The following is a 26,782-nucleotide window of genomic DNA, read 5'->3' on the forward strand; positions in this document are numbered from 1 at the left end:
TTCCTCTTCTCACTTCTGCGCTGCTTGTACTGCTTTGGCTCCTCAGTAGCTGCTTCTGCTTGTCCTTGGGCTCCTCCCTAGGACTGGGCTTGGGCCCAGCTGGGAGAAGGGGATGAGGCAGCTCCCACCTCTATGTGGAGGCTTGAGGCCTCCCACTGATAATGCCCTGGGGTAGTAAGGCTAAAAAGACACAGCAGGCGCCTTGCTCTTCTTCCTGCCAAGACTTTATTAAATAAAGTCCTTTCTATTGTGTAAGTTTTATGGGAAGTTCCCGGCAAGAGCCCTGGACCCTGCCAGAAGCTTTCCTGTTCCCTTGCAAGGTGCCAGTATGTCCCAGCTAGAGTCTCAGCTACTCCAGGATCCCCTGCAGAGGGGGAGCAACTTCTGGCAGCACCAGTGTGGGTGGTGGACCCCCATGAGTCCCCAGCCCCGCCAAACTAACCACAGAGAAAGTGCATTCAGGAGGCAGCTCCAGGCATAGACTGTGCTGCCCGTGGGACTGCAGTGCTGCTCCCCTGCCCCACTGCCACCCATGGCACTTCCCTCACTGTTCCCAGCTGCCACAGGCGTGTGAGCCCCCCACAGCCCTTGCCCTCCTGCCCATGTGAGTACAGGTGGCTCATTCCAGACGTTCCTTGATCAGGCATTCCTTCAGGGAAGGCTGCTGCTGCAGGGGCAGCCCAGCTTCCCGCAGGTCTTGCAGCCGGGCCTCTGAGCGCCGCTTGTCCTTGCCCACCTTCCAGGCCAGGTGGACGTGGGCCTGCAGGAAGGGTCCCAGGAGCGGGTGGCTGCCCTGGGCCTCCAGCAGCTGCAGCGCCTGCTCGCAGCAGCCGTGGGCCTCACTGAGCTGGTCCAGCTCCTGGTGGCACACGGCCAGCCCAGCCAGTGTCAGCAGGAAGCGGCCAGAGCTGCAGACCCCCAGGCGGTCCTGCAGCCGGTAGGCGTTGGCCCAGGTGGCCAGGGCCTCGCGGTACATGCCCGTGCACGTCAGGCGCTGCGCGGCCTGCAGGTCCGGCAGGAAGAAGAACTCGAGGAACTCAGGAGAGCGGCGGATCTCATCGATGGAGTGCAGGTGGGACAGGAACTGTTCGAAGGCTCGGCTCCGCTTGGCAATGGTCTCAGCGGTGAAGTTCCGGCGCAGTCTCTTCCTGGGGAAGGCAACGCTGGCCATGTCGCAGCTGAAGCGGCAGCGCAGGCGGCGGTTCAGCTGCTCAAAGTCCGAGTAGCGCCGGGCGATGGTGGCAGGGGCTTTGTCAAACTGGCCAGAGCGGATCAGGTAGATGGTGTAGAGCTGCGGGGGAGGCAGGTGTCAGGCAGTGCTGTGGGCACGCTGCTCCCGGCACAAGCACAGCAGGGTGTGCGGCCTCAAAGGGGCTGGGGGAGTTTGCCCAAACAGAAGGGAGTGGATTGGGCTGCTGCAGCTGCAGTACCCATCAGCGATAGTTACCTGAGGCTCATCTGAGCCGCCGGCACCATCCGAGCAGCACGGGGAAAGAGAAACAAATAAGCGCCAGCCCCGTGGGATCCCTGCCTTAGGGAGAGCAGGACTCGTACCCAACCGTGCCCGCCCAGCCGCGCCGGGCTCACTCACCACGTACTTGGAAGAGCGCTCGCTGACCACGCTAGCGCTGGTGACCTCGAAGAGCAGCCGCTGCGGTGCCAGGCTGCCCCGCGACCTCCGCCACAGCTCCTGCAGCTGCCGGGTCAGCAGGCTGCCGCCGGGACGCTCCGCCGCAGAGACCCACTCTGTGCCGGGAGAGGGGTGTCAGTGCCCTCCGTGGGGACAGGGCTCTGACATCTGTCGGGCTGCCGGACGCCACCATCGCATGAGTGTCCCTGGAATCACCCCAGTCCCCCCAGCTCGCCGCCCCAGCACCTGCCTCCGTCCTCCGTGCCCGCTGCCGCCCCCGGCGCCTGCGGCGGCTCCTCCAGCTCCTCGCTAGCTCCGTCCCCCTCCTCCTCCTCCTCCTCCTCCTCGTCCTCGTGGCTGGTGAAGCTCAGGGTGCCGCTGAGGCGCGTCGACAGCCCCTCGGTGTCGTCCTCCAGCTCCGAGCTCTCCGGGCAGTCCTCGGCCTCGCCGCCGCCGCCCGCCGGCTCCTCGCGGCCGGCCTCGCCCGCCAGCGCGTGCCGCAGCCGGTGCAGGATGCGGGCGGCCATCGCTGCCGGGGGGTCCGGGCCGGCACCGCGACACGGCGGGGCCGGGGGCTGCCCACCGCGGCACGGCCCCCGCGGGGACAGCCCGGCCCCGGGACACCCTCCCGGTGCTGCCCCCGCCCCGCTCCGTTCGCGCTACCCCGGGCCGGGCCGGGCCAAGCCGAGCCGGGTGGTGCCGAGCGATGGCCGCTCCGCCACGGCTCGTCCCGGGATCCTCCCTGCGCGGCTCCGCCTCCGCCGGGAACCCGGATCGGGGCGGTGGAGCCGGCACCGCCCGGCACGGCCGGGATCGGGAGCAGCGCTTGCGGCGCCGTCCGGCGCCATCGGGGTCGCCTCTCCCGGCACTGCCCGGCACGGCTGAGATCGGGATCGGTCCGTGCAGCACCGCCCGGGACTCTCGGATCAGGGTCAGGGCTCAGCCTGGCTGTGCCCGCAGCCCCTGCCTAGGAACCGACCCCGCCCGTCCCGGTCTCGGTTCCTCTGTCCCCTGTCCGGGATGTCGTGGTCGGGCCGAGCCCCGGATCCCTGCCCTGGGGCCACAGGAGCCACACACTCCGATGCTCGGCGCTGGTGTCCCACGATCTTGATACCCCAATACCCTGGCACCGCTGTGCCGTGACAGCCAGATTCCCCAACACCCCTGTATCCTGCTACCCCAGACTCAGGCTCCTGATCCCACTGGGATGTGCCCCGGGCCACCTTGGCACCCTGCCACCCTGGCCTCAGTCGGCCTCACCACGCGCCCCATGGCCAGGCTGCACCTCCGGCACTCGCCCAGCCTTTTTTAGTGTCTGTCTGCTCACTCCTCACTGCTTCCTTGGGAATGTCTATAAATATCGAGGAACCAGCCCAGCTGCTGCTATCGCTCTGTCCATCGCTTGCTCACTGTGCCCTGTTCCAGTACCCTGCACCCCACCCGGGCTCAGATGGGACCCCTGAGCTTCCCTGGGCAGGGTGGGATGCACTAGGGGCTGGACTTGTACCCAGTTCCCACCTGGTGAATGAGGGTCCAAGCAAAAGCAGCAGCCAGAAAACCCCTGGGCATCCCTGGCACTGGGACCTTATGGGACAGAGATTTGTCACCCTGTCCCCACTGCAGCCCTGAGGCTCCGAGCACCACAGGGCATGGGCCACTAGGCCAGTGTGTCCCCAGAGCCACGGGCCCCAGCCGGTCCTGGCAGCAGTGGCTGGCACAGGCCATGAGGAGTGAGCCTTCGAGGAGGCACCGGGCATAATTCCCACTCCTCAGAAGCACGAAAAAATGGAGCCATTTCCGGAACAGGTGCCAACAGCACTGGGGACCCCAAACCATGGGGCTCATGCTCCAAATCTCTCCAGGGACTTCACGCCCCAGGCCCCACAGGGCACTCCTTCCTTATCTGGGGTGGGGGGCTGCAGCACTGCTCTGCCTTGGCCTCCTGCAGCAGAAAATGGGGGTTCAGGGGGGGACACTGTGTTGTGGAAAACCAGCTTGGTATTCAGAGCTTGTAAGCCAGGAAGGGCTGCATTTTCAGGGGCCAGTGGGTGATAGTCCATGCCCCTTGAACAGGGAGGACCCTGTCCCTCTTACCCGGGTGATGCTGATGGCTCCAGGGCTATTTTTAACCCCCTCATTGCTGAATTGCCTTGGATGGGGGTGTTGGGGGTGGGCAGAGCTGCGCTCCTGCCACAGTTTTGATCTCCCTCCTGAAGGGCTTGAATTTCCATCCCAGCCTCATCCCCATGTTAATCCCAGCCCTTGACCAATAAAGCTTTGGCTAAATTAGGTAAAGCCGCCAGTTGCGAGTGAGAGGGGCTGGGTGCTGCCAGAGCGCTGATAGGCTGAGGGGGCCAGGGGGCAGTAGCTGGAGGCACATCCCACAGAGGAGACACTACAAATTGGGGCGCCAGGGGCATCACGAAGCTTCTGGGAGTTCCTGCTGCAGGAGCTGGTGATTCTCTGGGGGTGGGAAGCTCCATAAATTCCCAAGATGGTGAGTGTTCCTGTGTGCCGTGTGCCAGGAGGAGACCTGACTGGGCAGGAGGCACCGGGGGGGCTGGGCTGTGCCTCTGCAGCAGAGGGCAGCAGGGATATGGTCCCCAGTGCTGGGCTGACCATGGTGGTGAGGGCAGGGAGGTGTTGGGGTGGTGCAGGGTCCCCACAGGACAGATCTGAGGGTGAATGTGCAGCTGCTGAGGGGGTGCAGGTGCCTGGGGACACCATCTCAGCCCTGTTGGGAGCTCAGGGCTGCACAGAGGCAGGGGCAGCAGGGGGTGGCTGAAAGCCGAGTGCTGGGTCATGCGACACGGCCTTGCTGCTGGCTCCATGGCCGGCCTGCGCCTCCAGGAGAAACTCGATCGGGGCTGACAGGTGCCATGGCTGTAGCTCCAACGATCCCTACAAGGGGAGCTGAGGAGTTCCCAAAAATAGCACTGCATGCCCAGGATGCCAAGGCTGTACACAGGCACCATGACCCCCACACAATGGAGCCCCCCAGATAATGGGGGACTCAGGCAGGCAGCTCCCTGCAGCCCTCCATGGATGGCCTGGAAGGCATTGGAACTGTAGAGATTGCTGCTGTCTGTGGCTTATGCCCGCACAGGATCGTCCTGCAGCAGGGCAGAGGCTCTTCCCACAGCCAAGCGCTGTGGGGCCATGCTATGTAAGGAGTCTCTGGCCTGATATGGGTGACCCCTCTCCCTTGCCTTGCAGACGGACCAGCAGGCAGAAGCTCGTGCCTTCCTCAGCGAGGAGATGATTGCGGGTGAGTGTGGGGACAGCAGGGACAGGGGCCAGATGTGGCCAGGGTGCAGGGCCTGGCTCTGTCCCACTGCTCAGAGACCTGACCTGTCTCTCCACAGAGTTCAAAGCCGCCTTCGACATGTTTGATGCTGATGGTGGTGGAGACATCAGCACCAAGGAGCTGGGGACGGTGATGAGAATGCTGGGCCAGAACCCCACCAAAGAGGAGTTGGATGCCATCATTGAGGAGGTGGACGAGGACGGTGAGCAGCCCTTGGTTGTTGGCAGGGGTGGGTGCTGGACCCTGGGCAGGCAGCCTGACCCACGCTTGGCTTCCTCCCCACAGGCAGCGGCACCATCGACTTCGAGGAGTTCCTGGTCATGATGGTGCGCCAGATGAAAGAGGATGCTAAAGGCAAGTCTGAGGAGGAGCTGGCCAACTGCTTCCGCATCTTTGACCGGTGAGTGTGGGGGCGAAGTGGCCCATCCTGTCTGTGGGAGCAAGCAAGGTCCCATCCCTCCCTCACCCTCCTGCAGGAATGCGGATGGGTTCATTGACATTGAGGAGCTGGGTGAGATCCTGAGGGCCACCGGGGAGCCTGTCACTGATGAGGACATAGAGGACATGATGAAGGACTCAGACAAGAACAACGATGGCCGCATTGACTTTGATGGTGAGCAATGGCCCCAGACAAGCACCCATGTTGTGCACCCAGGCAAGGCCGTGGGCTGAGGCTGCTGCTCTCTTGCAGAGTTCCTGAAGATGATGGAGGGTGTGCAGTAAGGGACCAGACATTCCTCAGGCCAGCTGCTGCACCCAGCCCTGCTGCCCTGCTGTCCAGGGAGCAGCAGCTCTACAGCATCTGGCCCTCAGCACTGGCTGGGACCTCGCTCTGTGCCAGGGTCCTGGTCTCACCTCACCACCGGCGGCTGAGCTTTTCCTCCCATCTGTCACCTGTGGCTTTGATTCGAGCCTCAATTAAAGAGGAAAGGCTTGAGCTGCTGGTGCAGGATTTCACTGGGGGGTGCATGGGGAGGGGGGCTGTGGCAGTGTGTCCCTGCTCTGCTCCCCAGGGAGGGAACATGGGCAGGCTCACACCACAGGGCAGTGCTGCAGGGGCAGCCCAGAGCTGTGGTTCCCACGGCCTCTTGGGCAGGCGCCAGTGCTGAGCTCAGAGTTTCCGTGCAGAGCAGCTCGTTCACACGCCAGAGGCTGAGGGAGCCTGGCCCCGAGGGTCCTGCTCCAGGGCAGGGCTGTGGGACCACAGGGGTTCTAGAGAGCCACCACTGCCTGCCCTATATCTCCCACCCAGAATACCTGGCTGTAAGATGGAAGGGCAGGAGCCCCTTCCCCACAGGGGAAAGGTGACACTTGCCTCTGTGTCTCTCTGCTGGAAATCACAGCTCCCTGGGGATCAGCAGGGGTGGAGCACAGCAGGGGGATGAGGCGGGGCGCAGTCCCCAGCCAGGGTGGGTGGGACCACCGAACCAAAACACAGCTCAGAGCTGGTCACAGCACAGCGCTGTGGCACAGAGCTGCCGAGCCCCCGGAGAGCCAGCAGCCACTGTGGCCATCCTGCCCCTGCCCCGTTGTCACGGGCTGTAATGGCACCAGGCAGAAGGGATGCGTGCCGTGGGCGGGGGGCAGTGGGAACGTGTGCCACAGCCCAGGCTGCCCTCTGCAAGGCCACGGCCGGACACCGGCAGCTGGTGCTGCAGCTCGGGGGGAGCGGTGACGGCCCCCGACTGCGAGAGGAGCGACGCAGGAGGAGCGCAGAGGCCTGTGAGCTCAGCATGGGTAAGGAGGGCACTGCTGTACCGGGCAGCAGCCACGGGGAGCCTCTGCAGCCTCGCTGCTTGGCCCCAGCTCACACGCCATCCCACAGGGCTGCGGTGGACGCTGCTGGCGGGGCTGCGGCAGGGCCCGGCCAGCCCTCGGGAGCGGCAGGAGCTGGAGCGGTTCTGGGTGCTCTTCCTCTCCGCCCTGGAGATCTTCCTGCAGGACCTGTACAGAGCCCAGCACCTCTGCCAGCTCTTCTCCGTGCAAGGGGGTGGTGTTGCCCCGCTGCGCACTGGGCTGGGGGGCTGGGGGCTGCCCAGCCGGAGAGGAGGGGGTCCCACGCAGCCCCCCACCACCCAGAGCTTGGAGGAGGAGATCGAGCAGGTGAGGGCCACGCTGGCAGAGATGGAGAGCGGAGCCAACATTCCACCATGGACAGTGGAAGCCAGAGAGACCACACAGCCGGCAGAGACAAGTGGCACCACAGAGAGAGCAGCCTGGGGAGGCGCCTGTGCTGGGCACTGCTGTGGGGTGCTGTGAGCTAGGGGGGCAGGAGATAGCAGCAGAGGTGGCACCCCTGTCACAGAGCAGGGGACAGAGGTACTCCTACAATCCTCAACCCTGCCTTTGCAGGTGATGGTGGGGGCTGCTCCCACCCTGTAGACAAAATGGGATCACTCCAGGCACCCAAAGATTGATAAACTCCTGTTACCCCACAGGGGTCAGTATCCCTTTCACCCTTCCTGCCCACACTTGCAGAGGGGCCTCTGGGCACTCAGGGTATGCTAGAGCTGCCAGAGAATCCCCTGCAGAAGTTATAAACCTGCATTTATTTATACATTAACCGTGGCTCGGACTGCGACATTAATTTAAAAACAGCCTATGATACAGAAGGTGGGGGACGGCCGGGAGGGAGGGAGGTAGGGGGTGTGCTGAGGGGCCGTGCTGATGGTCAGGTCTCCTGGCTCTTGGTCTGCTTGTTGTATGTCTCCCGCACATACTTCTTGTAGGCTGAGGAGAGAGGGGGAACATGACACCACCTGAGGCAGTGGCCAGGGCAGCTGTGGGGCCAAACAGGCACTGGGGGCTGTGCTGCTGCCCATCCCACTGGGGAAGGGGCAGGAGGGTTCTGCTTTAGGCACTCACCAACTTGGTTCTTCCAGAGCTCGGCTGCATGTGTGTTCAGAGGGCTCTCGATATTTGGCTCTGGAAACAGTGGCTGGGTCAGCTGGTGGGAGGTGACCTGGACACCCCTGAGCCCTGATCTGGGCTGGACAGCCCCACCACCATCACCATCCCTTCCCCCAGCGCTCCACAGCAGCTTGTCCACGAGACCCACCTGCCAGCAGGCTCTGTATGGAGAGCAGGATGGTGCGGACATCATACAGCGCTGACCACTTCTCCTTGAGGATGTCGAGGCAGATGTTGCCCTGGGTGTCGACGTTGGGGTGGTAGCAGGGGGTCAGGAACCGCACGGTGGGTGCTGTGTAGGGGTACCCGCTGGGGAACTCCAGCGACAGCTTGTACCGCAGCTCCTCGTAGGCCTTGGGGTGGGACAGGAGTAAGGGGGGCTGTAGCCCCAGAGGTGTGGGGAAGCCGCGGGGAAAAAGAGGAACAGGGGCAGTGGAGGGCTGAAGGGAAGAGGGTGGGGCAGGGTCAGGCACTCCCAGAGCGGGATCTCGCCTCTCACCGTCCCGGCGGCGCCGTCAATGGTCCCGATCCACTTGAAGAGGTTGTCGGACTCGGGGAAGGCAGAGATGCCTTTGTCACCGGACATCTGCGGGGGCAGCGCGTTAGGGCGGCCCCGGACATCCCCCCACCCCACCCCGGTTCAGCCCCAGGTGCCTTTGGGGACCCCCAACCCCCGCCTTGGTCCCAGGATCCCCAAACCACGACTCGGCCCCGGGGCCCCACTCACCATCAACGCCATCAGTTCTTGCTGCAGCCTGCGGGGAAAGCGCACGTTACCGGCCGGCTCACCGGGGCAGCCCCCGCCCTCAGCCCCGCTCCCGGCCGCGCTCACCTCTTGCCCACCGCGCCGCGGGCCGCCGTGGCCCCGGTCTCAGCCGCTTTGCGGGCGGCTGCGCTGGACACGGCGGCGGGGTCGGCGTTCTGTGAGGCCATAGCGCTCCCGGGGCACGGACCAGCACACCGGCACCAGCCGCCGCTGCCGGCGGGTCACGGGCTGGACGCGGCTCCCGCTCCCTGGCGGCGCCGCACCGGGCTCCGCTGGCTCCTTCCCTCCCTCCCGCAGTCCCGCTCGGGACAGGACTCGGGCCCTCTGCGGCTCTGCCGGTGCCGAGCGGCGCTCAGGGCTCCCCTAGCGGGGCTGCCCCGTGCCGAACGGCGGTGCTTGGGGCTCTCCCGTGCGGCGGCGGCGGCCCGATCCCAACCCCCGTTCCAGATGCTCTTCGATTCAGGAGCGGCTCGGTCCCGACCCCTTTGTCTGTGCAGGAGCGGCTGGGTCCCAACCCCTCTCCGGTGCAGAGGCGGCTCGGTCGCAGCCCCGGTCCCGGACACTCCGGTACGCTCGTCCCGCGCGGCCCCGCCCGCTCCCGCGCCCCGTTTGAATATTTCCGCGTGCGGCCCCTCCACCAATCAGCGCGCAGCTCCGTTCGAGCCGACCAATCACCGCCCGCCGAGGATGCAGTTCCCACGGTAACGGCCAGCGGCTGCTGATTGACAGCCGGCCGGTGACGCACCGCGCTGTGATTGGCCGCTGCCCCGCGGGGGCGGGACCGCGCGTCCGCAGGCCCCTCCCCGGGAAGAGCCCGGTGCCCGGTGCCCGGTGCCCGGTGCGCGGCCTCAGGAAGCGGCGAGGTGGGAACGAAGCGGCTTTATTGGGGGGCATCAGGGTTCGGGGGGGTCCTCGGGGGGCGGCACCTCCCCCCCGCGGCGAAGCGTCTCCATGTGCTTCTGCATCTTCTCAGTCATCCAGGCTGGTGGGATGAAAGGCTTCAGCTCTTCCAGCCGCAGATCAACAGAGTCCCTGGGGAGGAAGGAGGGGGAGATGGAGGGACTCCAGCACCCACTGCTGACCCTAAACCCACCATGTCCCCTGGCACACATCAGTACCAAGCCCAGACCCACCAAACCCACCATGGATCTCAATCAGCACTGAGCCCAAACCTACCATGGACCCCCAACCAACACAAAGTCCACACTTTTGTCACCAACATGGCCCCCTGGGCACCAAACCCCAACCATAACCGAGCCCCCCAGCCATCACACAGAGAGTCCCTCCAGCACAGGATACTCCTGCAATGTAGCAGTGAGGAGGGACTTGGTTGCGCCCCGTGGGAAGCAGCCCCAGGCCCAGCAGCACTTTCAGAGTTTCTGCTTTGCCCCTCACCTGTAATCCTCACTGGCGGCCAAATCCCGAATGTCCTCTTCAATGAGGAGGTAGGCCTGTGGCACAAGGCAGGGAACACCTCAGGGTGCCTGCAAGGGGCAGCCAGGGCAGGGCCATTCCCCCAGCCACCGCTGTCCCCGTGGGAGCCAGCTGTGCCTCCTGGCCATGCCCCAGTGCTGTGGGCAGGGGACAGACCTTGGCAGCGCAGTGTCCCCACCCCTGCGGCGGGCCCTGCGCCCGGCTGTACTCACCATCTTGCCCCCAATGGCCCTCATGTGCTGCTGCTCTGTCAGCCAGTGCTTATCCTGCGGGTCGGCTGCGTACTGCAATAAAGCACCAAGGACCGAGCTGAGAACGAGTGACAGACCCTCCCCTGAAAGCTCCCTCCTGCAGGACACCGCCCCCGCTCTGCTCTGCCCCCCGCTCTGCCTGCCCTGCTCCAGCCTCAGCCCTGGCTCTGGCAATCCCGCCGCCTCGGCAGGCACACGACACCACTGGCAAGTGTTGTGTGCAGGCCAAACCTTGGGAACGTGCTCTAAGACAACAAGCAAGGGCATGGGGGAGGAGGTACACAAGGGAGCTGAAGCACACACTCCTAATTCCCATGGGAAACCATCTGGCTGTGGCACCTGACCTTAAAGAGGTGGGGATGCTTGATGTAGAGTCGCCCTCTTGTTCCTCCCATCCCGAGAGCTCTGCAATGGGAACACGAGGGGTGTTAGGGTTGTGGGGAGGGCAGCTGCGGTGGCACAGGGACACCCTTCTCCTCCCCAAGGCCTTCCTACTGAGGCAGAGAAGCGAAGTGACGGGAGGAGTGTCACGGGCTCCTGCCTGGGGACACCACCCTCCATCGACAGGGCCGTTCCTTACTTGTTTGCTCGAGATCCCAGCACAAAGGTTGTGGTTTCAGTCAGTCGGGATGGATCCCACTACAGAGCAATTGGAAAAGGGGCAACATTAGAAATGAAGTTGCTGCTGGCCATGCTCCACAAGCCTCGGCTCTCTGACAGGGAACCTTGGAGCTGCCTCCTGACTGGGAGGGAGGGAGCTGGCCAATGACCTCCAGCCTTCCGCAGGGGAGGGACGTTACATTCCATCTGGGCTGATCTAAGCAGTTTCCCTCGTGGGAAACACTTGTGGGATTCTCCTGGCTACTCCTGGTCTCCTCAGGGCTGCCCCAGCAGCACCACAGGGATACAGGCTACAGTGCCTGGGGAGACCAGCAAAGGCCTCCGGGCACTTCGCTTCCTCTTCTTGCTCCAGCCCTGCCCAGGGCCCCATGAGGGCACAGCACAGCCCCGCTGTCCTGTGCTCCTGCAGCTACAGGGCTCTGCCAGCGGGAGCAAAGGGGAGGAGAGAGGGAGCCCAGCAGTGTTGGACAGCCAATACCTTTGGTCCATCCCTTTTCACAGGCTCAGAGACTTTGAGCTTCCACCTGAGGGGAAGGAAAACACAGTAAGAATGAGTCCCAGTGGGATCAGCTTAGTCACCACCAGCAGCAGGGACTGAGCCCAAGCCCTTCCAGATCCACCGTTTTTCACACCCTCCATTCCCCCACAGTGCCCAGTGTCAGACCCTCAGCTTTGCTGCATTCTCCTCTCCTGGCTGCCCAGATCCCACCATCCCCTGTGTCTCACCACTCACTCTGGGTGGTCCATCTGGACCTTTTCACCCCTTTGGGCCAGTTTAAAATCCCTCCTTTTAAGGTCTTTGCCTCCGGAGGGGAACACCTCAACCTAACCCTGCTTTTGCCCCCACCCAGGAGAACTCCCATCACCTCTCTGCTTGAGAGGAGTCTGTGGGGTTTCTGTGCTCCCCACAGGCAGCCTCATTCCCCTACCCCAGCCCTCCAGGGGCTCTGGCTCAGGGTTTGTACTCACGCTGCCATGCCTGAGACTCCACGGTCATTTGACAGGCTCTGTCCTGGAGGCCGCCCCTTCCTCTGCAAGGAAAAAACCCTTCTGTGACCCAGCTGTGCTGCCTGAGGGAACCCTCTCAGCAACCCTCCCTCTCCCAGGGAAGCTGCTTCTTTTGTCACAGGCATAAACACTGCCTGGCACCAGACTGAGCACCTCCAATGCCTCAAAAAAGCTGCCTGTGCACCTCCCTGCACTCACACTGTGGGAATGGCCAGGAATGAAGGCCAGGCTTCCCAAAAATAAAATCTCTTGTGGGGAAAACCATTGTACCTTTTTTGGAATGGGGCTCCCTCGGCGGCTCAGCTCCTCATCCATCTGTCGGGCACGCTGGAAGAGGAAGGGCAGTGGGATGAGCAGGGCTCTTCTCCCTACCTGGCCAGGTGAACACTGACCCCAGCCCACCTCTGTGAGCAGCACTGAACTGCAGCAAGCAGCACCCACACCTGGGATTCTCCTTGCCCTGTATTCCCTTTGAGCCAAACATCCCCCACTCTGCCTCTGCACTATTGCACTGGCAGCCAAGAAGAGCCAGAGAACAAAGTGATCCCAACTCTTCTCCCAGCTCTCACAGGTCATTTAAACCTCTGTGTACAGTCACAGCAATTACCTTTGGCACTGCCTGCTCATGGGGCAACCTGGGAACCACCTTTTTGCCATCGGAGAACAACAGCTTGGCCTGCAGGAAGACAAAGAAGGTTCCATGGATTCTGGGCTCAGAGAGGGCCCCATAAGCAATCCCCACCTCTACATATCTGCCTAAAAGCCTTGCAACAGCTTTGCTTTTGGAGTGCTACCATGCCATGCTTCCACAGACAGCCACATGCAAAAACACAATCTGAGCATGATAAATTCTGGAGAACTGGCAGATAAGCAAGATGTGAAAGGAAAATTCCTGCCCTGCCCTGCCAGGACCCTCTGACAGGTACTGGGAGCCAGTTTCTGTGGGACTCCAGCAGTGTGCCATGTTCCTAAAGCAGCAGTGAGAAGAAGCAGCATGAGCTGCCCAGCCCTGACTGCTCCCTTCTTCCCAGTGAGAATGAATTCCAACACAGCAGTCACACAATGGCTGTGGGTGTCCCCTCACAGTGACAGCAAAGGTATTAAGAGGGACACATTCTAGGCAGGCTGCTTTACTTGGCTGGGCACCCAAGAAACACCTCACCAGCACCCACCTGCTCCAGGCAGCTCCTACAGGTCTCCTGGATGAGCTGCTCTGGGTCCACCTCCTCGCCAACGTTATCACGCACGTTGATTGCTGCTGTCTGGAAAAACTGGAGAGGAAAAGGCAGGAGAGGGTGACAGCCTGTGCAGTGCCAGCTCGGCTCACAGCCAGGCGCGATGGCCTCGGTGCCAGCCGAGCTGTCCCCAGCACCTTCAGGCTGCTGCCCACCTGTCCAGTGCTCACCTTCATGTACTTGTTGAAGATGCCCTGGATCTCCTCGTTGATGCTGGGCTGCAGCACAGCGCGCAGCAGGTCCATGGACACGCTCGGGTCCGTGAAGCTGCGGGTGGAGGGCTCAGAGGGCGGCGCGGAACCCCCTGCCCGGCCCGGTCTAACCCGATCCCCCCTGCGCCCGGTGCCCATCCCGGCCCCGCGGTTCCTCCCTTCCCCTGCATCCCCCCGTGCCCTGGCCGCCCATCCCGGCCCCGCCGTACCTGGTGGTCATCTGGGAGCGCCGCCCGCGCCGCTGCACCTGCCGGTGCTTGATCATGATGTTCCAGGGGCTCTGCGGGACGCACAGCACCGGGTCAGCCGCGGCCCCGCCGCCCCCCAAACCGGCCCGGCGCGGCCCGGCCCCCTCCTCACCGTGCTGACCAGCTGCTCCTCGGCCTCGCCCGGGCCCTCCTCGCCCGGCGGCCCCGGCTGCTGCTCCGCATCGCGGGCGGCGCCCATGGCCGCGCTGCCGGCTGCGGGGCCGGGGACCGGATGCGCGGGGATCCCGCGCCTGCATCATCGGGCCCCGACGGATGTGACGCGAACCGGGGCTATGGGGCGGGCCGGGCCCGGGCGGGAGCGGGCAGGGCCGGGGGTACACCCGGTGTGTGCTCACGGAGCCCGGGCTCACAGCGTGCCCGCCCCGGAGGTGCCGCCGGGGCGCTGGGCGCAGCCCCGGGTCTCCCCGCCGCCCTTCGGGGCTGAGCAGTGCCGGAGGGCGAGGCAGAGCATCCCGAGTCCTTAAACTCACCCTGTGCCCCCTAGAGCAGTGCCGGAGGGCGAGGCAGAGCATCCCGAGTGCCTTAAACTCACCCTGTGCCCCCTAGAGCAGTGCCGGAGGGCGAGGCAGAGCATCCCGAGTGCCTTAAACTCACTCTGTCCCCCCCAGAGCAGTGCCGGAGGGCGAGGCAGAGCATCCCGAGTGCCTTAAACTCACTCTGTCCCCCCCAGAGCAGTGCCGGAGGGCGAGGCACGGCATCCTGAATCCCTTAAACTCACTCTGTCCCACCCAGAGCAGGGCCTGGAGCTGGACACACGCGGCCCCTGGCCCTGAGAGCCGAGTACCTGCAGCTGGAGTGTGAGCGCCAGTCTATCATGATCTCTGTGTTTGCTCGTATCATTCCTCTTTCTGGAATCTCATTGCCTCTCTGAGCAGACACCCCAAAGCATTTCCTCATCTTGTCTAATGTATGCAGAATAGTCAAAACAACTTTTTTGTAGTTTTCCAGATAATCTCACCCTGTGCTGTGGTCAAAGAGAAGCTTTTCTGTTGAATCAGCTCGATTAACAGTTTGCACTGATAAACAATTTATTATTTTTCTGGTACGTTCTTCCTCATTCTAAGATGATTCAGTGGGAGAAACCAAGCACAGGGGATTTGCCAGAGCTCAGGGTGGGTCTCACTGTGCAGAGCAGGGGTGTGCTCCAGCAGCCGTCTCCAAGCTGTGCCTGTCCTGTGTGCCAGTGGGGCAGCCCTGAGCCCTGCTGCGGGGGAAAGTGGCATCTCCTTCCCACCAGCTTTGCCAGATGCTCAGGCTTGTTTCATTTGTGTTCAAGGCATGAGTGCACATGGCACTTGGAGCCATGATCTAATTGACAGGGTGGTGATCAGTCAAAGGTTGGATTTGATGGTCTTGGAGGTCTTTTCCAAACTAAACCATTCTGTTTTTCTGTGACCAATGCCTGGGGGCTGTGTTGGTGCCTCCAGAGGATGTTGTGCTGGTGTTTCAGCACCAGTGACTGCAGCCTGTGGCTGTTTCCCCTCAGTGTGACTCTCCTGCTGTAGCTGTTGGCTCAGCAGTGACCACACTGGGCTCTCATGGAAGCCTGGAAGAAGACTTAAATCTCAATGACGGAGTTGCTGTTTTTGGAGGGAGAGAGATGTCTTTTCAAGAGTGTGTCAGAGCAACATCTCTCAGGGATCACCTAAATCTAACTGATGTGGTGCCTTATTTGGGTCTCCTCCAGGCCCTGGTTTCTAATGGTAATTTTTCCATGGATCTGTGTGGTAGGTACATGTCTGCCAGACACAAACACCTGGTTCACAGCTGAGGTTACCCATGTTCCTGCTTGATTCTCAGGGAGACTTTGGACGAGTCCCTCTGACCCTCAGTATCCTCAGGTGTTTATTTCATCAGAGCAATTTGCTTGTCAGACATTCTCCCCCATTAGCTCCCTAAATGTTATCCAGGATTATGGTCTGCTAAAACAGAAATGTGCCAGAATTATGATGTTGCTCCCAAAAGGAGGCACCACCAGGCAAGCACGGGGACAGCAGCAGCACTGAGCTCTCTGTCATGGCATTCCTGAGGTCGGAAGGAGCCCTGCCATCCCTCAGGTTGTTCCAGATGGTTCTCCAGGTGCGTGGAAGGGAGCTGGAGCTGCTGACACGGGCTGGCCAGCGGTGCCTGCCCCGGGGTGCCCAACTCAGGGGTGATTAACAGCCACAGGAACCCGTGATAAGCACCGGGCCGGCGGGTTCCGCCAGGCGGCTGCAGGTGTGGAGCACCACATCTCCATGGACATGGGTGGCTCGGGGAGGAATTGCATCCACCTTGAGTCACAGCAGGAGGAGAAGGATCAACCTGTACTTAAAGCATTTTTCTTGCCATGAACCCTCTTCCCACACAGATTGGTGGAGGTTTGTGCAGAGCTGTGCTCCTTCCCTTGCGCTGGCCCTGCATTGTCTTGATGTGATGTTGGTGGAAAGCACTTTGAGCATGACTTTGCTTTTCCAGCCCTCCTGTCAAGTGCCAGGTTAGAGTTGTAGTAATAACATCAATCTCAAACCAATTAATTTCACTCACCCCACAGTTGCAAATTTAAACTTTGTCTATTATCCAGAAACTCCAACCCATTTGTGCTTGGTGCTGATGTGCCCTGGGGAGACCAGTCCTTAAGTTCTCCTACCCTATTCATTGCACATTGCTCTGTGTGTAATTCAGAAAGAAATAATTAAATAGAGAAGGAAAAAAATTGGAAAATTAGATTCCAACTTGCACTCCTGGGTGACTGGAGAATAACTTGGTTTAAATGGGTTAGCACTCACAGAATTGGATCTTAGTTAAGCTTAATCTGCTGTCTCAAACATCTTAAATATGTCTTTACCCTGAGATCACATGCAGAGGAAAGGGGAGGCAGTGTGGCAGTGCATCTAATTTTCATTTACTCTGAGTGTGGGTCTCTGGTGAAGGCCAGCAGTGTGGCTGGCACTTTGCAGACAAGTTCCTGTGCTCTCCTCAGCTCAGGTGAGCTCCTTTGCTTGAAGACCCCTTTTCCTCCAGAGAGGTCTATTTTAGTGCAGCACTGTTTCATTGGAGCAGATATTCATTGGACAGTACCTAATTTGGTGTTGGTGCATACAGTAACTGTGCATTCCCATTGCAAATTCATGTGGTTATTGAATGCTTGTGTGTAAATTAATAGGACTCTCATGCCTGGACACAAAATCCTGCAATTCGTGTTCAGGAGTTCCCAAAAGCTGCATGGAGGCCACGTTGATGGGGTCTGGTTGGTCTGGGGGAAAGACACACTGAGCTCTGACTTTGCCCAGGGTGTGCTGAGCTGCGTAGGCTGTCCTGTGATAAGGGGGGTCCTGGGGAGGACCATGGGTCTGGGGGACAGCATTAACTTGCTCAGGAGATTTGAGCTCGTTTGTGTGCCTGAACCTGGCAACTGACAGTAGGAACTCTGAAAGAGCTGGAGCACTCTGCTTGGGAATGGGATGGTTCAGAGACAGGTGCTCAAATGAAGCCTTGAATATTTGACCTACAAAAATCTGCAAAGAATCCCCATGTGAAACAGGAGCCTTGAATGAAGGGCATTTTGCATGTGGAAGGAGAGAGCTCCTGGTGCTGCTGCCAGGTGCTCTTGCCCTGATCCTGTTCCATCTGGGATGGCAGGGCCAGGACAGGCTCCTGCCTGCAGCAGAGCCCAGCACTGGGGCAGAGCCTGGTGCTGGGGTCACTGCTGTTGCTAAAGGTCATCGTGGAGATTCCTGTTGAGAGCAGCAGTGAAGAATCTGCCTCTGTGCCCTCCTGGTTCCCCCTTCTGTCCATCAGTCCTTGTGCTGTCCTCCTTGGAGTGCAGCCAGGTCTGGATCCTGCTCCTGCCTTGGCTGAGGGTGGAGCTGCAGTGGCTCTTCGGTAAACAGAATTAGAGGGAAATGTGGGAGGTTCCTGAAGTCACCTGTGGCCTGCCTCCTCCCATTCCCGCACCCGGGCTGCCTGCAAGCCCCTTTAAATTGCAGGTTGGCAGAGCCCTGGACACAGACTTCATCAGCATGGCACCAAGCATCCTCCTGCTGGGGCTCCTCACCCTGTGGGTGCAGCTGCAGGCAGCACCCATTGCAGGCAAGTACGGCTGGGTGGGAGGAATATTTAAGAATGTTTTTTCCTTATTTTCATAGAATCACAGGTGTTTTGCAGGTGCTGGCAGGTGCCAGGTTGCTGCCTTGTGAGGGCAAGGAAAGGCATGGGGGGAGTGGGGTGGGTTGAACCCAGGCCATGTGGCACCTCTGTGGCACAGTGCCACCTCTCCTTGACTCCCTAGCCATGGGTGGCTGCTGGCCCCAGGGTAGAGGTGCCCAGGAGAGACCCTCAGGCACCAGCCCCACCGTGACACTGCCGTGAGCTGGGAGGCACCAGCATGGGGAGTTACCTCAGCCTTGAGGGCAGCAGGGGTCAGGCAGAGCCCTGGAAACCCACCAGGAAAAGCAGCAGAGGAGGAGACAGCACAGCATTGTGGTTAACTGGGCTGCTGGGTGGGAGCATGGATGGAAGGGCAGCATGCTGGGGCTGATGCTGCTGCTTTCTGCTCTCCTACAGAGTTCCATGGAGTAGCTCCAGCTGGGTGGCCACCACCAGGGCAGCTGGGAAGCACCCTGAGCCTTGAGCCTGGGAGAGAGCCCAGCACGGTGCCTGACAATGACAAAAACAGCTCCAATAGAAATGAAATGGGTGACTCCAGTAGCCATGAAACTGGTGAGTCCAATAGCAGTGAAACTGGTGATGATGGCAATAAAAATCAGCTTTGTGATTGCAATGATCATGATCATGGTGGAAACGACAGTAATGGTGATGATGATCATCATCATCATGGTGTCAACAGTGACAATTCCAATGGCAAAGAAGATGGTGATGATGGTGATAAAAACGACCTTTTTAATGGCAAGGACAATGACAGTGGTAATGGTGACAATGACAGTGGTGATGGTGTCAACAGTGACAATTCCAAGAGCAATGAAGATGGTGATGATGGTGTTAAAAATGACCTTTCTGATGGCAAGGACAATGACAGTGATGATGGCGATGATGATGGTGATGATCTCATCAATGATGAAAATTCCAATAGCAATGAAGTCGATGATGATGGCATCAGTGATGAAAATTCCAGTAGCAATGAAGATGGTGATGATGACATCTACAGTGACAGTTCCAATAGCAGTGAAGATGATGACTCCAATTACAATGAATATGATCACCCCAATAGCAATGAAAATGATTCTGATTATGGGGGGTGGAGATTTTAGATTGTAAGGATGTAATTGCCCTGGGATCAGAGATTTTTGGGTTCCTCTTTTGTGGCATCCAGCTCAGGCTACCAGATTTCATGCTTGATCTGTGCCAATAAATGTATCTTATCTAGTGAACATGAGAGCTTAGTGTCAAAAATTTCTTTAACAGCTTGGCAGCTCAAGTGGGGGCACTTGTTCACTTGCCCCTTTTCTTCCAAGCACCCGATATCCAAATTTGCAGCAGTGGATGGTTTCACCCAGGAGCTCTGGAGTAAGGAAGTGTCAAATCTCTAAAGGAGGTTCAAGTCCTGCCTTCTACAAGCTTGAGTTTTGTGGGTTTTGGGAAAGATGAGCTATGTACCTGGCATAAGAAGGGGCTGCCCTTAGCTGAGGTACTACAGAACAGGGAGAAGATAGTTGGCACAACTAAATGATCTCTAAAATTCACAGTGATATTATGCCAGGAGGAATGGCCATATATAACTTGATATGCTGGGGCAAAACCTGCAGAAGTGTGGCCCACACAGGGGGTTTCAGAGATTGTTTTGATTTGCCTTCAGCATAGATTACAGGACTGGTACACAGGGCAGATTGATATGGATGGGATAACTGAGCTTGGGAAAAGCAGCATCTCAGGAGTGGGGTTGGTGCATGATATCCTGAGGTAAATTCTAGCCCAGACCCTGCTCCTCCCTGTGTGCCCACTGAAAAGGATTTTCCACTGTCTGTTCCTCTTGCTTTGCTTTCTGTGCTCACTGCTACTGCTACTTCACCTGCAACTGCCCCAATCCAATCTGGACAAATTATGTGAGTCCTGTTATCAATGGGCAGCCAGCAATTGTTTTAATTTCTATCCATTGACCCTGGATTTCAGGAGATTTAGTGCTGTGGGCTACTGACAAGCCAAGGCTGAGGGAAGATGCAGAGCAATGTGCTTAATGATTTTCTTTCAAATTTGTACTCCACATGATGAAAACTGGCAGGATTGGAAAGCTGTGGAAGAAAAGCTAAAGGTGGCCAGGGACTGTATAAAAGATGAAAAGAGCAAAGGAGTTTTTTGTAAGATATTAGAACCTGCACAGAAGCTGCCTGTTAGGACAGGAAAAACTATAACAGAGAGAAACAAGATCTGAGAGAGAAATAGAAGGTTGCAAAGAAGCTGTATTATTGTCTTTGAAAATTGAGAAGCTGCATAAACAGGAAGAAAAGCTACAGGAAGAAAAGGAAAAAAAAAAGTCAGAAGAAAAGACTGAAGTTATATTTATGTGGACTCCCTGTCCTCTGACATTGTATAGATTAGAAAATTAACTTTTATCCCCTGAAGAATGAGATTGGAAACATTTGGGGTAGCCCTGACCATAGTGAACCTGGAGAAGATTGTTCTTTGTTTCTTTCAAATCCCCCTGAATATGAAACCAGACTCATTAGAGAAACAGAAGAAACCAGTGAACCTTAGGATAGAGTGGGAAATTATACTCCAAACCAGCCCCATTTGATTTGATTTAGATGACTGATCTGCAAGAGCCCTATGGCTGTAAGCCAGGCCAGACTGAAATCTGGCAATTGAAGTCCTATTAAGGCAGACAAAATAATGGTCCAGACATTCTCATGCTATTGGACAAAAATTAATGCAATTTTTAACAGACAAAGGAGCACGAGATTCAATTTTAACAGATTGTTGTTGGGTGTTTATCCTGGTCAGCAAAGAGTTAAAGTTACTGGAGTAAACAGAACAAGTGCCAAAAGCCAAACCGCCCAGGTTAATTCACAGCCCCTGGGCAAGAACATGTGCTGGCATGAAGTGTATGTCAGCCACTTGCTTTGCACTTAGAGATCATAGTGAAACATTTGGGTGTTCTGAAAGGCCAAACCTGGTGTCTGCTGTCCAGCAGGGTATGGCCCTGTGGCTCAAATGCCAGCCCTAGCCCTGAATTCAGGAGGCTGCAGTGTGTGCTCTGTGCAGCACCTGCGCTCCCTGATTCAACAATCACTAATGTACTACAATACTCAGCCTCTGCTGCAGCACGAAGTGGGATTTCTGCAGCCACACACCCATGGATGGCAGTACTGGATATGAAAAATGTGTCCTTTGTAGCCCCCTTATTAGAGGAGGAAACAAAAATTGGCATTTCCTTGAGAAGGGACAATATACCTTTAACAAACTCCCACTGGAGTGTAAACCTTTGCTAATTGTTTATAGTAATTCCTCTGGCAAGAAACCAAATTAAGGGAAAGAAACCCCAGAATGTGAGGGAAGACTGTGACTAGGGAAAAGCTAAAGGTTGTAGCAAAGCTGGAGGCTGGTGGGAAGCTGGAGGCATCTGGGAGAGATCTGCTGGGGGAGAAGCCTGAGGAGGGAAAGAATCCTGGATCTGACCTGACAGGGAGGCAGATGATGGCAATGATGATGATGAAAACAGTGATGATGACTGTGGTGATCACGACTGCTGAAAATTTTCTATTATTTGAAAGTAGCTGAGTGCTTGTTTGATATCAGGAGCTGGACCTGTCAGGTGCAAGTTGAACTTTATCTGAACCATAGTGGGTATGTTGTGTAGGTAAAAGAGAGTAGTGAAACCCAGGGCTGACAATCTGAACATTATACTAGAATAGATGAAGCTGGAGCTTAAATATGACTTAAAATAGAATAGCTGGAGTGGGCAGCCCATAGATCATGGTGTATGAACTGTAACAACCACATTGTAACATGGACCACAGATCTGAGTGAAACCCCCACCAAAACTGACCTGTTTTGATAACAAAACAGTGAGATAATGAAGAGTGAGAAGACCCCAGAGCCTAACGAGACTCTTGATCTGGACTGTCACGTGAGGGATGGGGAGTTTACACTCTAAGGGTATAATTACCCAGAGATTTCTTTGTTGGGGGTCCTCCTTTTGAGGCTGCAGCTCCAGCTACCAGATTTCATGATTGATCTGTGCCAATAAATCTATCTGATGGAGATGAGAGCCTGGTGTCAAGACTTTCTTTAACACTGATGATGGTTACAGTGATGGTGCTGGTGACAGTGATTACTCTTGTTGACTGATGCCAGAAGGTTACAAGGAACATGTGAGGTGAGGAGAGCCCACAGAGTGTGGGTGCAGGGGCCTCTTCCTCTGCCTCACTCTACCAGGGCTGGTCCTGGGCACCAGTGGTGTTTTGGGCAGGACCTTCTCTTTCCTGATAAATCCCCCACAGTGGATTTATCAGTGGCCACTGGCTGGGTGTAACAAGCTGTTCTTGGTCAGTGCCTGGCACAGCCAGGTCCTTGTGGCTGCCCCAGCCCTGTTCCTGCACAGGGACCCTCTGGTGCTGCTCCTGCCCAGGGTGGGCTCAGCAGGGCCCTCTACACAGCAAAATGCTTCTGTTCCCTGTGTGAGACCCCCAGAGACAGCCCCAGGCACGCTCCCACCCAGGACCCACAGAGCATCTCTGGACCAGAGGAAACCTCCCCATAGGATCTGTGGCTCCCTGAGGCTCCCCAAGCATCCTCCCAAAGCTTGAGCAGGGACCCCATCCCTCCCACAGGGACTGAAGGTCTCTCAGAAGCTGGTGGAGGCTCACCAGGAGACAGATGCAGCAGGAGCCAGACATTGTTCATCACAGACGGGGTTTACTGGGGTAGGGGGCACAGAGACCCCTATGGCAAGCACAGAGCTGAGGGTGCTGAGGTGGGATTGGGAGGCTGGGTGATTATCCAGCAGCTGATGGAGCCCTCCATGGCTGGCTGTCCCGCTGTCCAGCTGTTGTCTGGCTGTCTGGTGTGGGTTGGCTGCACAGACTGGGTCCTTGGTCCGGGTCCAGGTGGGGGCTAGGTGAATTCTGGGAAAGACAAGAATCCGTGTTCAGGCCCTCACTGTGCAGCATGACTGGGCACATCTGTCAGCCCCACAGTGGGACCCTGAGGGTGAGGGCTCCAGAGACCCCAGACAGCTCTCTCAGGGAGCTGTGGGGGGTTTGGTGATCATTTCTGCAGCATGCAAAGATATAGGGGAGACAGCACAGGTGGGATGCTGCACTCCCAGCCATGGTCACAGTGGTCTCTGTGCCCTTGGCTGCACATCCTCCTGCAGCCAAGTGGTTCCACTGGCTCCTGCATCCACCTGTGCCCACCTATGCCCCCCTGTGCCCCCCTGTGCTCACCTGGGGAGACCAGCCGGGCCCAGAGGCAGCAGAGCCCCAGGAGCAGGAGCAGGGACAGCAGCCTCATGGCGTGGATGGGCAGTGTAGGGGCTGCCTCCCTGGGCACAGGCAGGGGTTTAAATCCTCCTGGGGCACAAGGTTGGTGCCCATGACCTGGCCCATGCTCCAGCACCTGACACGCTCCATCCGAGCGTGAACCCTCCCGTCCCCCGCCTCCCTCCCGCGGGCAGCTGGGCTGGACGAGCCTCGGGGGAGGCAGGAAGGTGCTGCTGCCTGTGCTGGGCTCCGTGCAGCCCCAGGTGAGCCCCGCTGTGCCGCAAGGCAAGAGCAGCCAGTGCCACTCCGCTTGCAGGAGACAGGAGGGGGGCAGGCAGCAGCAAAGGGCCGGGGGACCCTGCTCGGGGCTGGCCCGCTGAAACAGTGCAGGAGCTCCCCGGGCCGGGCGCTGTGGAGCAGCCCGTGGTGCCCTGGCAGCTCTCCGGGCATTGTTCTGCCTCCGGGAACAATCGCTGGTTCCCGAGGGACGTCCTGTGATCGGACACGGTCCACAGCCCCACGCTGCCACCGGCCCCTGAGCCCTGCATCTCCTGGCCAGGCACTGCCCAGCTGGCCCAACACCTGGGCACGGGAAAGCTCCAGGGCCACCGGCTCCTGCTGCTGGGGACAGGGATGGGGGCTCTGCATGGGCACTGCGGGGCTGCAGCAGCGGGTCCGGGTGCTCAGATTCCCGTCACACGGGGCTCAGGCTGCCTCTGCCCCTTCCATGGCCTCAATGGACGCTGCGAGGTGTGGCAAGGACAGCGCCGGAGCTGCCGGGGCTTTCCCTGACAGAGCCTTCCGGGAGTGTCCGTCCCTGGGAGAGGCAGGAGGGTGCACTCTGCACGTGTGTGAGTGTGTGTGCACACGTGGCAGCCAGGTGTGGACACGTGTGCTCCTGCTCGGCCCCTCAGTTCCACTCTCGCTTGGCCAGGAACATCATCCCGGTGGCACAGGCTGCCCCTGTCCCTGTCCCTGTCCCTGCTGGGTGCCGCATTCCTGGGAGGTGCCGCATTCCTGGGTGTTCCCTGGGTACCCCGTCACTGCTTTCCCATAGAGGAGGTCTGGCTGGTGGCTCTGCCCTCCTGGCTGCACCCATCACTTACCCTGTGGGTCCCTGGTGTCGGGGCAGGACAAGGGGGTACGGCACAGGTCCTGCTCTGGAAGTGGTTTTCTGTCATGTGAAACCTCAGCATCTACCTGGGAGCAGCCCCCCCTCATCTCTGGCACCGTCCCTGCATCCACCGTGGTGTGGATCCATCCATCCAGCCTGGCCATGCTGCCACTGCCGGTGCAGGGACCGGCGGGGCTGCTCTGGAAGACCCAATCCGTTCGTCCATGATCACCTGGCCGCTGCGATTCCCCGGGGAGACAGCAGGAAAAATTCAGCCCCGGTGGATTTTGGCGCTGTGGCCGCCGAGGGTGGTCGCCGAGTCCCTGTGCAGGGGCGTCTTTCCCACTGCCCCCCCTGACTCTGCACCTCCGGCACGTCCCTCCGGCTTTGCTCCCATCCCTGCTCAGGGCTGGTCACGTCACCGTGTCCCGAGCCGGGGACACTGCCACGACCTCATCCTGGGGCTTCGCAGGACGGGCAGGAAAAGCTGCGGTGGGCGGGGGGCGGCACCGCCCTCCCAACCCCACCCGACTCCGACTTTCCTGGCCCCTCCCCACGGGAGCTTTCCTCGCCCTCCGCTTCCCCCTTGGGACAATAATTACGGCAGTAATTAGGATAACAATTATTCTTGCTGAATGGGAACATCTTGATGTGTTTCTGCCTCCTTTGGCGGGTTTCACCCCACGCCCACCCACGGCTACCGGCGGGAGCCTCCCAGCTCAGCGCCCGGGGCCGGCTGCGAGCCGTGTCCCAGCCCCGGGGGCCACCAAGGCACGATGCAGCCCCTGGACCCCCACCCTGCTGCCAGGAGCAGGGGTCTGCCGGCGGGCACAGGGCACGGCCCCGCTCTGCTGTTCCGCGGGAGGCCGCGGGTGAAGGGGACGGCCCCAAACCGAGAGAGGGTGATGAAGGAGGTGACAAAGGGACAGGATGGGGATGGATGGGAGCATCAGCGGGAGCTGCGTTCCACAGGCACGATGGTAGGCAGCGAGGTGGTACCTACAGGCTCAGCCCTGAGCATGGGCCCGTCCTGCCCGGGATGCTCTCTGTCAGACGGGAGGGAGCATGGGGGAAAGCCATAAGGGATTCACCTCTGGCACAGCCTTTCCCCAGGACCTGCACCACAGGGAGCACGGGGAGAGCGGTGCTGCAGCGTGCTGTGCCCCAGCCCTTCCCTGCCTGATGGCCGCTCCAGAGCTAGCAGCTTTCCATGCCCTGGCACGGCACTGTCACGATCCCTGGCAATGGAGAGGCCAGTGCCAACCTTCCCGTGTCCGTCCCCAACACAGGCTTGTCCCCAAGCAGCTGCTGGTGCTGTCCCCAGCCCAGCCTGGCTGTGCTGCTGCCACCCAGCTGGGCTCCCTGAGGGCTGTGCCGGGACAGCTGTCCTGTCCTACCGGTCCCCCCAGCTCCAGGGCTGTGGCCAGGATGCCACCAGGGAGACCAGGCCCTGCCTAGGTGTGGCTCATTACCTGCATGGCAGGTATGAGCTTGGTTTAGGCACCAGCCCTGCTCCCTCCGCCCCTCCTGCTCACCTTAAATCCCAGCCCACCACACCCGGGCCCAGACCCGGCCATCCAGGGCACCATGGAGCTGCCACCTGGCTGTCTTCTCCTCCTTGCTGCCCTGCTCCCCCTGGCCAGGCGCTCCAGCCCGGCCCCGCACGCAGCGGGACGAGAGGAGCTGGGGATGGGTGAGTGTGGCTGGGTCATGGCCCGGGAATAGGGGAGCTCTGGGGTGCCACTGCTGCCCAGTGCTTCCCGCTGCCCCATCTGCTGCCAGGTGCCCACAAGTGAGGGACTGTGGGAGCCTGGGGCACTGGGGGCTGCTGTGGCCCCTGCTGTGTGCCTCTCAGCAGCCTCCTGGCCACTGTGTCCTGCAGCAAAGCCTGGCTACTGCTACCACATCCCAGAGGTGGAGGACCTGCTGGACAAGGACTGTGGCTCCTGCCACATGGGTGCCTCCTGCTCGCGCTGCACCAGCGATGCCGACTGCCACGGAGTCACCAAGTGCTGTCCCAGCAAGTGTGGCCACACATGCCAGGAGCCAGTGCTGGGTGAGAACTCAGTGGTGGTTGGGGCTCTGGAGTGGCAGCGTGGCACTCACAGGGGTGGGTGACAGGAGGGGTGTTGGCTGACATGGGGTAGCAAACTGGGAAGGGAGGTCCCTGGGATGTTCCTGGGTGTTCCTGAGCTCCTGATGGGTCTTGCAGACCCTGGGGGTCACCACACTGTGCTATGGGGAACCTGCTGGTGTGTGGGGCTGGGGGCAGGTGTGTGCAGAGCTGTGTGCTCTGGGCACCAAGGGTATGGCAGTAAAAGGGAACCAGAACTGTGCAGGGCTGTCTGAGGGCATGAGAGCGCTGGGTGTGGTGATGTGTCCCCCCTGCCCTGGCTCAGCCTGTCCCCTTTGGATCCTGCAGACTTCTGCTACCTGCCCTCAGTCTGTGGGAACTGCAAGGCTCTGTTCCGCCGCTTCTTCTTCAACGCCTCCAGCCAGCAGTGTGAGGAGTTCATCTATGGCGGCTGCGGCGGCAACAGGAACAACTTTGAGACCAAGGGCGAGTGCTTCCAGGCCTGTTCCCATGTCAGTAACTAGCACTGTGCTGT

The 26,782-nt window shown here is 59.5% G+C and overlaps 5 protein-coding genes across 5 annotated transcripts; 2 read left to right on the forward strand and 3 right to left on the reverse strand.

Annotated features, from left to right (window-relative positions):
* Window positions 1-206: 206 nt before the first annotated feature.
* Window positions 207-2,358, reverse strand: SNX21 (sorting nexin family member 21). The gene is made up of 3 exons (XM_066561511.1): window positions 1,881-2,358; window positions 1,592-1,746; window positions 207-1,291 (listed from the first exon to the last, which is right to left on the reverse strand). The coding sequence occupies exons 1-3, from the start codon at window positions 2,155-2,157 to the stop codon at window positions 620-622; spliced, it is 1,104 nt and encodes a 367-aa protein (XP_066417608.1). The 5' UTR covers window positions 2,158-2,358; the 3' UTR covers window positions 207-619.
* TNNC2 (troponin C2, fast skeletal type) lies at window positions 2,337-5,736 on the forward strand. The gene is made up of 6 exons (XM_066561857.1): window positions 2,337-2,561; window positions 4,841-4,898; window positions 4,996-5,139; window positions 5,223-5,337; window positions 5,414-5,550; window positions 5,629-5,736. Exons 1-6 carry the CDS (start codon window positions 2,337-2,339, stop codon window positions 5,658-5,660), a joined length of 711 nt encoding a protein of 236 aa, XP_066417954.1. The 3' UTR covers window positions 5,661-5,736.
* Window positions 5,737-6,411: 675 nt separating this feature from the next.
* LOC136563920 (regulator of G-protein signaling 9-binding protein-like) lies at window positions 6,412-7,500 on the forward strand. Its single transcript, XM_066561603.1, has 2 exons — window positions 6,412-6,674; window positions 6,763-7,500. The coding sequence occupies exons 1-2, from the start codon at window positions 6,482-6,484 to the stop codon at window positions 7,194-7,196; spliced, it is 627 nt and encodes a 208-aa protein (XP_066417700.1). The 5' UTR covers window positions 6,412-6,481; the 3' UTR covers window positions 7,197-7,500.
* On the reverse strand, window positions 7,478-9,201 carry UBE2C (ubiquitin conjugating enzyme E2 C). Its single transcript, XM_066561604.1, has 6 exons — window positions 8,680-9,201; window positions 8,575-8,602; window positions 8,347-8,433; window positions 7,996-8,200; window positions 7,803-7,862; window positions 7,478-7,667 (listed from the first exon to the last, which is right to left on the reverse strand). The coding sequence occupies exons 1-6, from the start codon at window positions 8,778-8,780 to the stop codon at window positions 7,609-7,611; spliced, it is 540 nt and encodes a 179-aa protein (XP_066417701.1). The 5' UTR covers window positions 8,781-9,201; the 3' UTR covers window positions 7,478-7,608.
* A 276-nt stretch (window positions 9,202-9,477) lies between these two features.
* Window positions 9,478-13,857, reverse strand: DNTTIP1 (deoxynucleotidyltransferase terminal interacting protein 1). Its single transcript, XM_066561535.1, has 13 exons — window positions 13,735-13,857; window positions 13,584-13,654; window positions 13,333-13,429; window positions 13,100-13,198; window positions 12,535-12,603; window positions 12,198-12,254; window positions 11,889-11,950; window positions 11,398-11,443; window positions 10,879-10,937; window positions 10,643-10,703; window positions 10,260-10,331; window positions 10,009-10,064; window positions 9,478-9,645 (listed from the first exon to the last, which is right to left on the reverse strand). The coding sequence occupies exons 1-13, from the start codon at window positions 13,819-13,821 to the stop codon at window positions 9,507-9,509; spliced, it is 975 nt and encodes a 324-aa protein (XP_066417632.1). The 5' UTR covers window positions 13,822-13,857; the 3' UTR covers window positions 9,478-9,506.
* Window positions 13,858-26,782: the final 12,925 nt, after the last annotated feature.

Source organism: Molothrus aeneus, chromosome 17 (assembly GCF_037042795.1).
Source record: "Molothrus aeneus isolate 106 chromosome 17, BPBGC_Maene_1.0, whole genome shotgun sequence".
NCBI lineage: Eukaryota > Metazoa > Chordata > Aves > Passeriformes > Icteridae > Molothrus > Molothrus aeneus.

What these genes read in the sequence shown, in the direction of transcription:
- LOC136563920 (XM_066561603.1), top strand. Translation starts at nt 6,482, where the DNA reads ATGGCACCAGGCAGAAGGGATGCGTGCCGTGGGCGGGGGGCAGTGGGA. An exon ending in GGCCTGTGAGCTCAGCATGG is followed by an intron (nt 6,675 to 6,762) that starts GTAAGGAGGGCA and finishes GCCATCCCACAG; the next exon opens with GGCTGCGGTGGACGCTGCTG.
- UBE2C (XM_066561604.1), bottom strand. Translation starts at nt 8,780, where the DNA reads ATGGCCTCACAGAACGCCGACCCCGCCGCCGTGTCCAGCGCAGCCGCC. An exon ending in CGCGGCGCGGTGGGCAAGAG is followed by an intron (nt 8,603 to 8,679) that starts GTGAGCGCGGCC and finishes CTTTCCCCGCAG; the next exon opens with GCTGCAGCAAGAACTGATGG. An exon ending in AAGAACTGATGGCGTTGATG is followed by an intron (nt 8,434 to 8,574) that starts GTGAGTGGGGCC and finishes CTGCCCCCGCAG; the next exon opens with ATGTCCGGTGACAAAGGCAT.
- SNX21 (XM_066561511.1), bottom strand. Translation starts at nt 2,157, where the DNA reads ATGGCCGCCCGCATCCTGCACCGGCTGCGGCACGCGCTGGCGGGCGAG. An exon ending in AGCGGGCACGGAGGACGGAG is followed by an intron (nt 1,747 to 1,880) that starts GCAGGTGCTGGG and finishes CTCCCGGCACAG; the next exon opens with AGTGGGTCTCTGCGGCGGAG. An exon ending in AGCGCTCTTCCAAGTACGTG is followed by an intron (nt 1,292 to 1,591) that starts GTGAGTGAGCCC and finishes CCTCCCCCGCAG; the next exon opens with CTCTACACCATCTACCTGAT.
- TNNC2 (XM_066561857.1), top strand. Translation starts at nt 2,337, where the DNA reads ATGGCCGCTCCGCCACGGCTCGTCCCGGGATCCTCCCTGCGCGGCTCC. An exon ending in TGCTTCCGCATCTTTGACCG is followed by an intron (nt 5,338 to 5,413) that starts GTGAGTGTGGGG and finishes ACCCTCCTGCAG; the next exon opens with GAATGCGGATGGGTTCATTG. An exon ending in TGGCCGCATTGACTTTGATG is followed by an intron (nt 5,551 to 5,628) that starts GTGAGCAATGGC and finishes GCTCTCTTGCAG; the next exon opens with AGTTCCTGAAGATGATGGAG.
- DNTTIP1 (XM_066561535.1), bottom strand. Translation starts at nt 13,821, where the DNA reads ATGGGCGCCGCCCGCGATGCGGAGCAGCAGCCGGGGCCGCCGGGCGAG. An exon ending in TGAAAAGGGATGGACCAAAG is followed by an intron (nt 10,938 to 11,397) that starts GTATTGGCTGTC and finishes ATTGCTCTGTAG; the next exon opens with TGGGATCCATCCCGACTGAC. An exon ending in GCCGCCAGTGAGGATTACAG is followed by an intron (nt 9,646 to 10,008) that starts GTGAGGGGCAAA and finishes CTTCCTCCCCAG; the next exon opens with GGACTCTGTTGATCTGCGGC.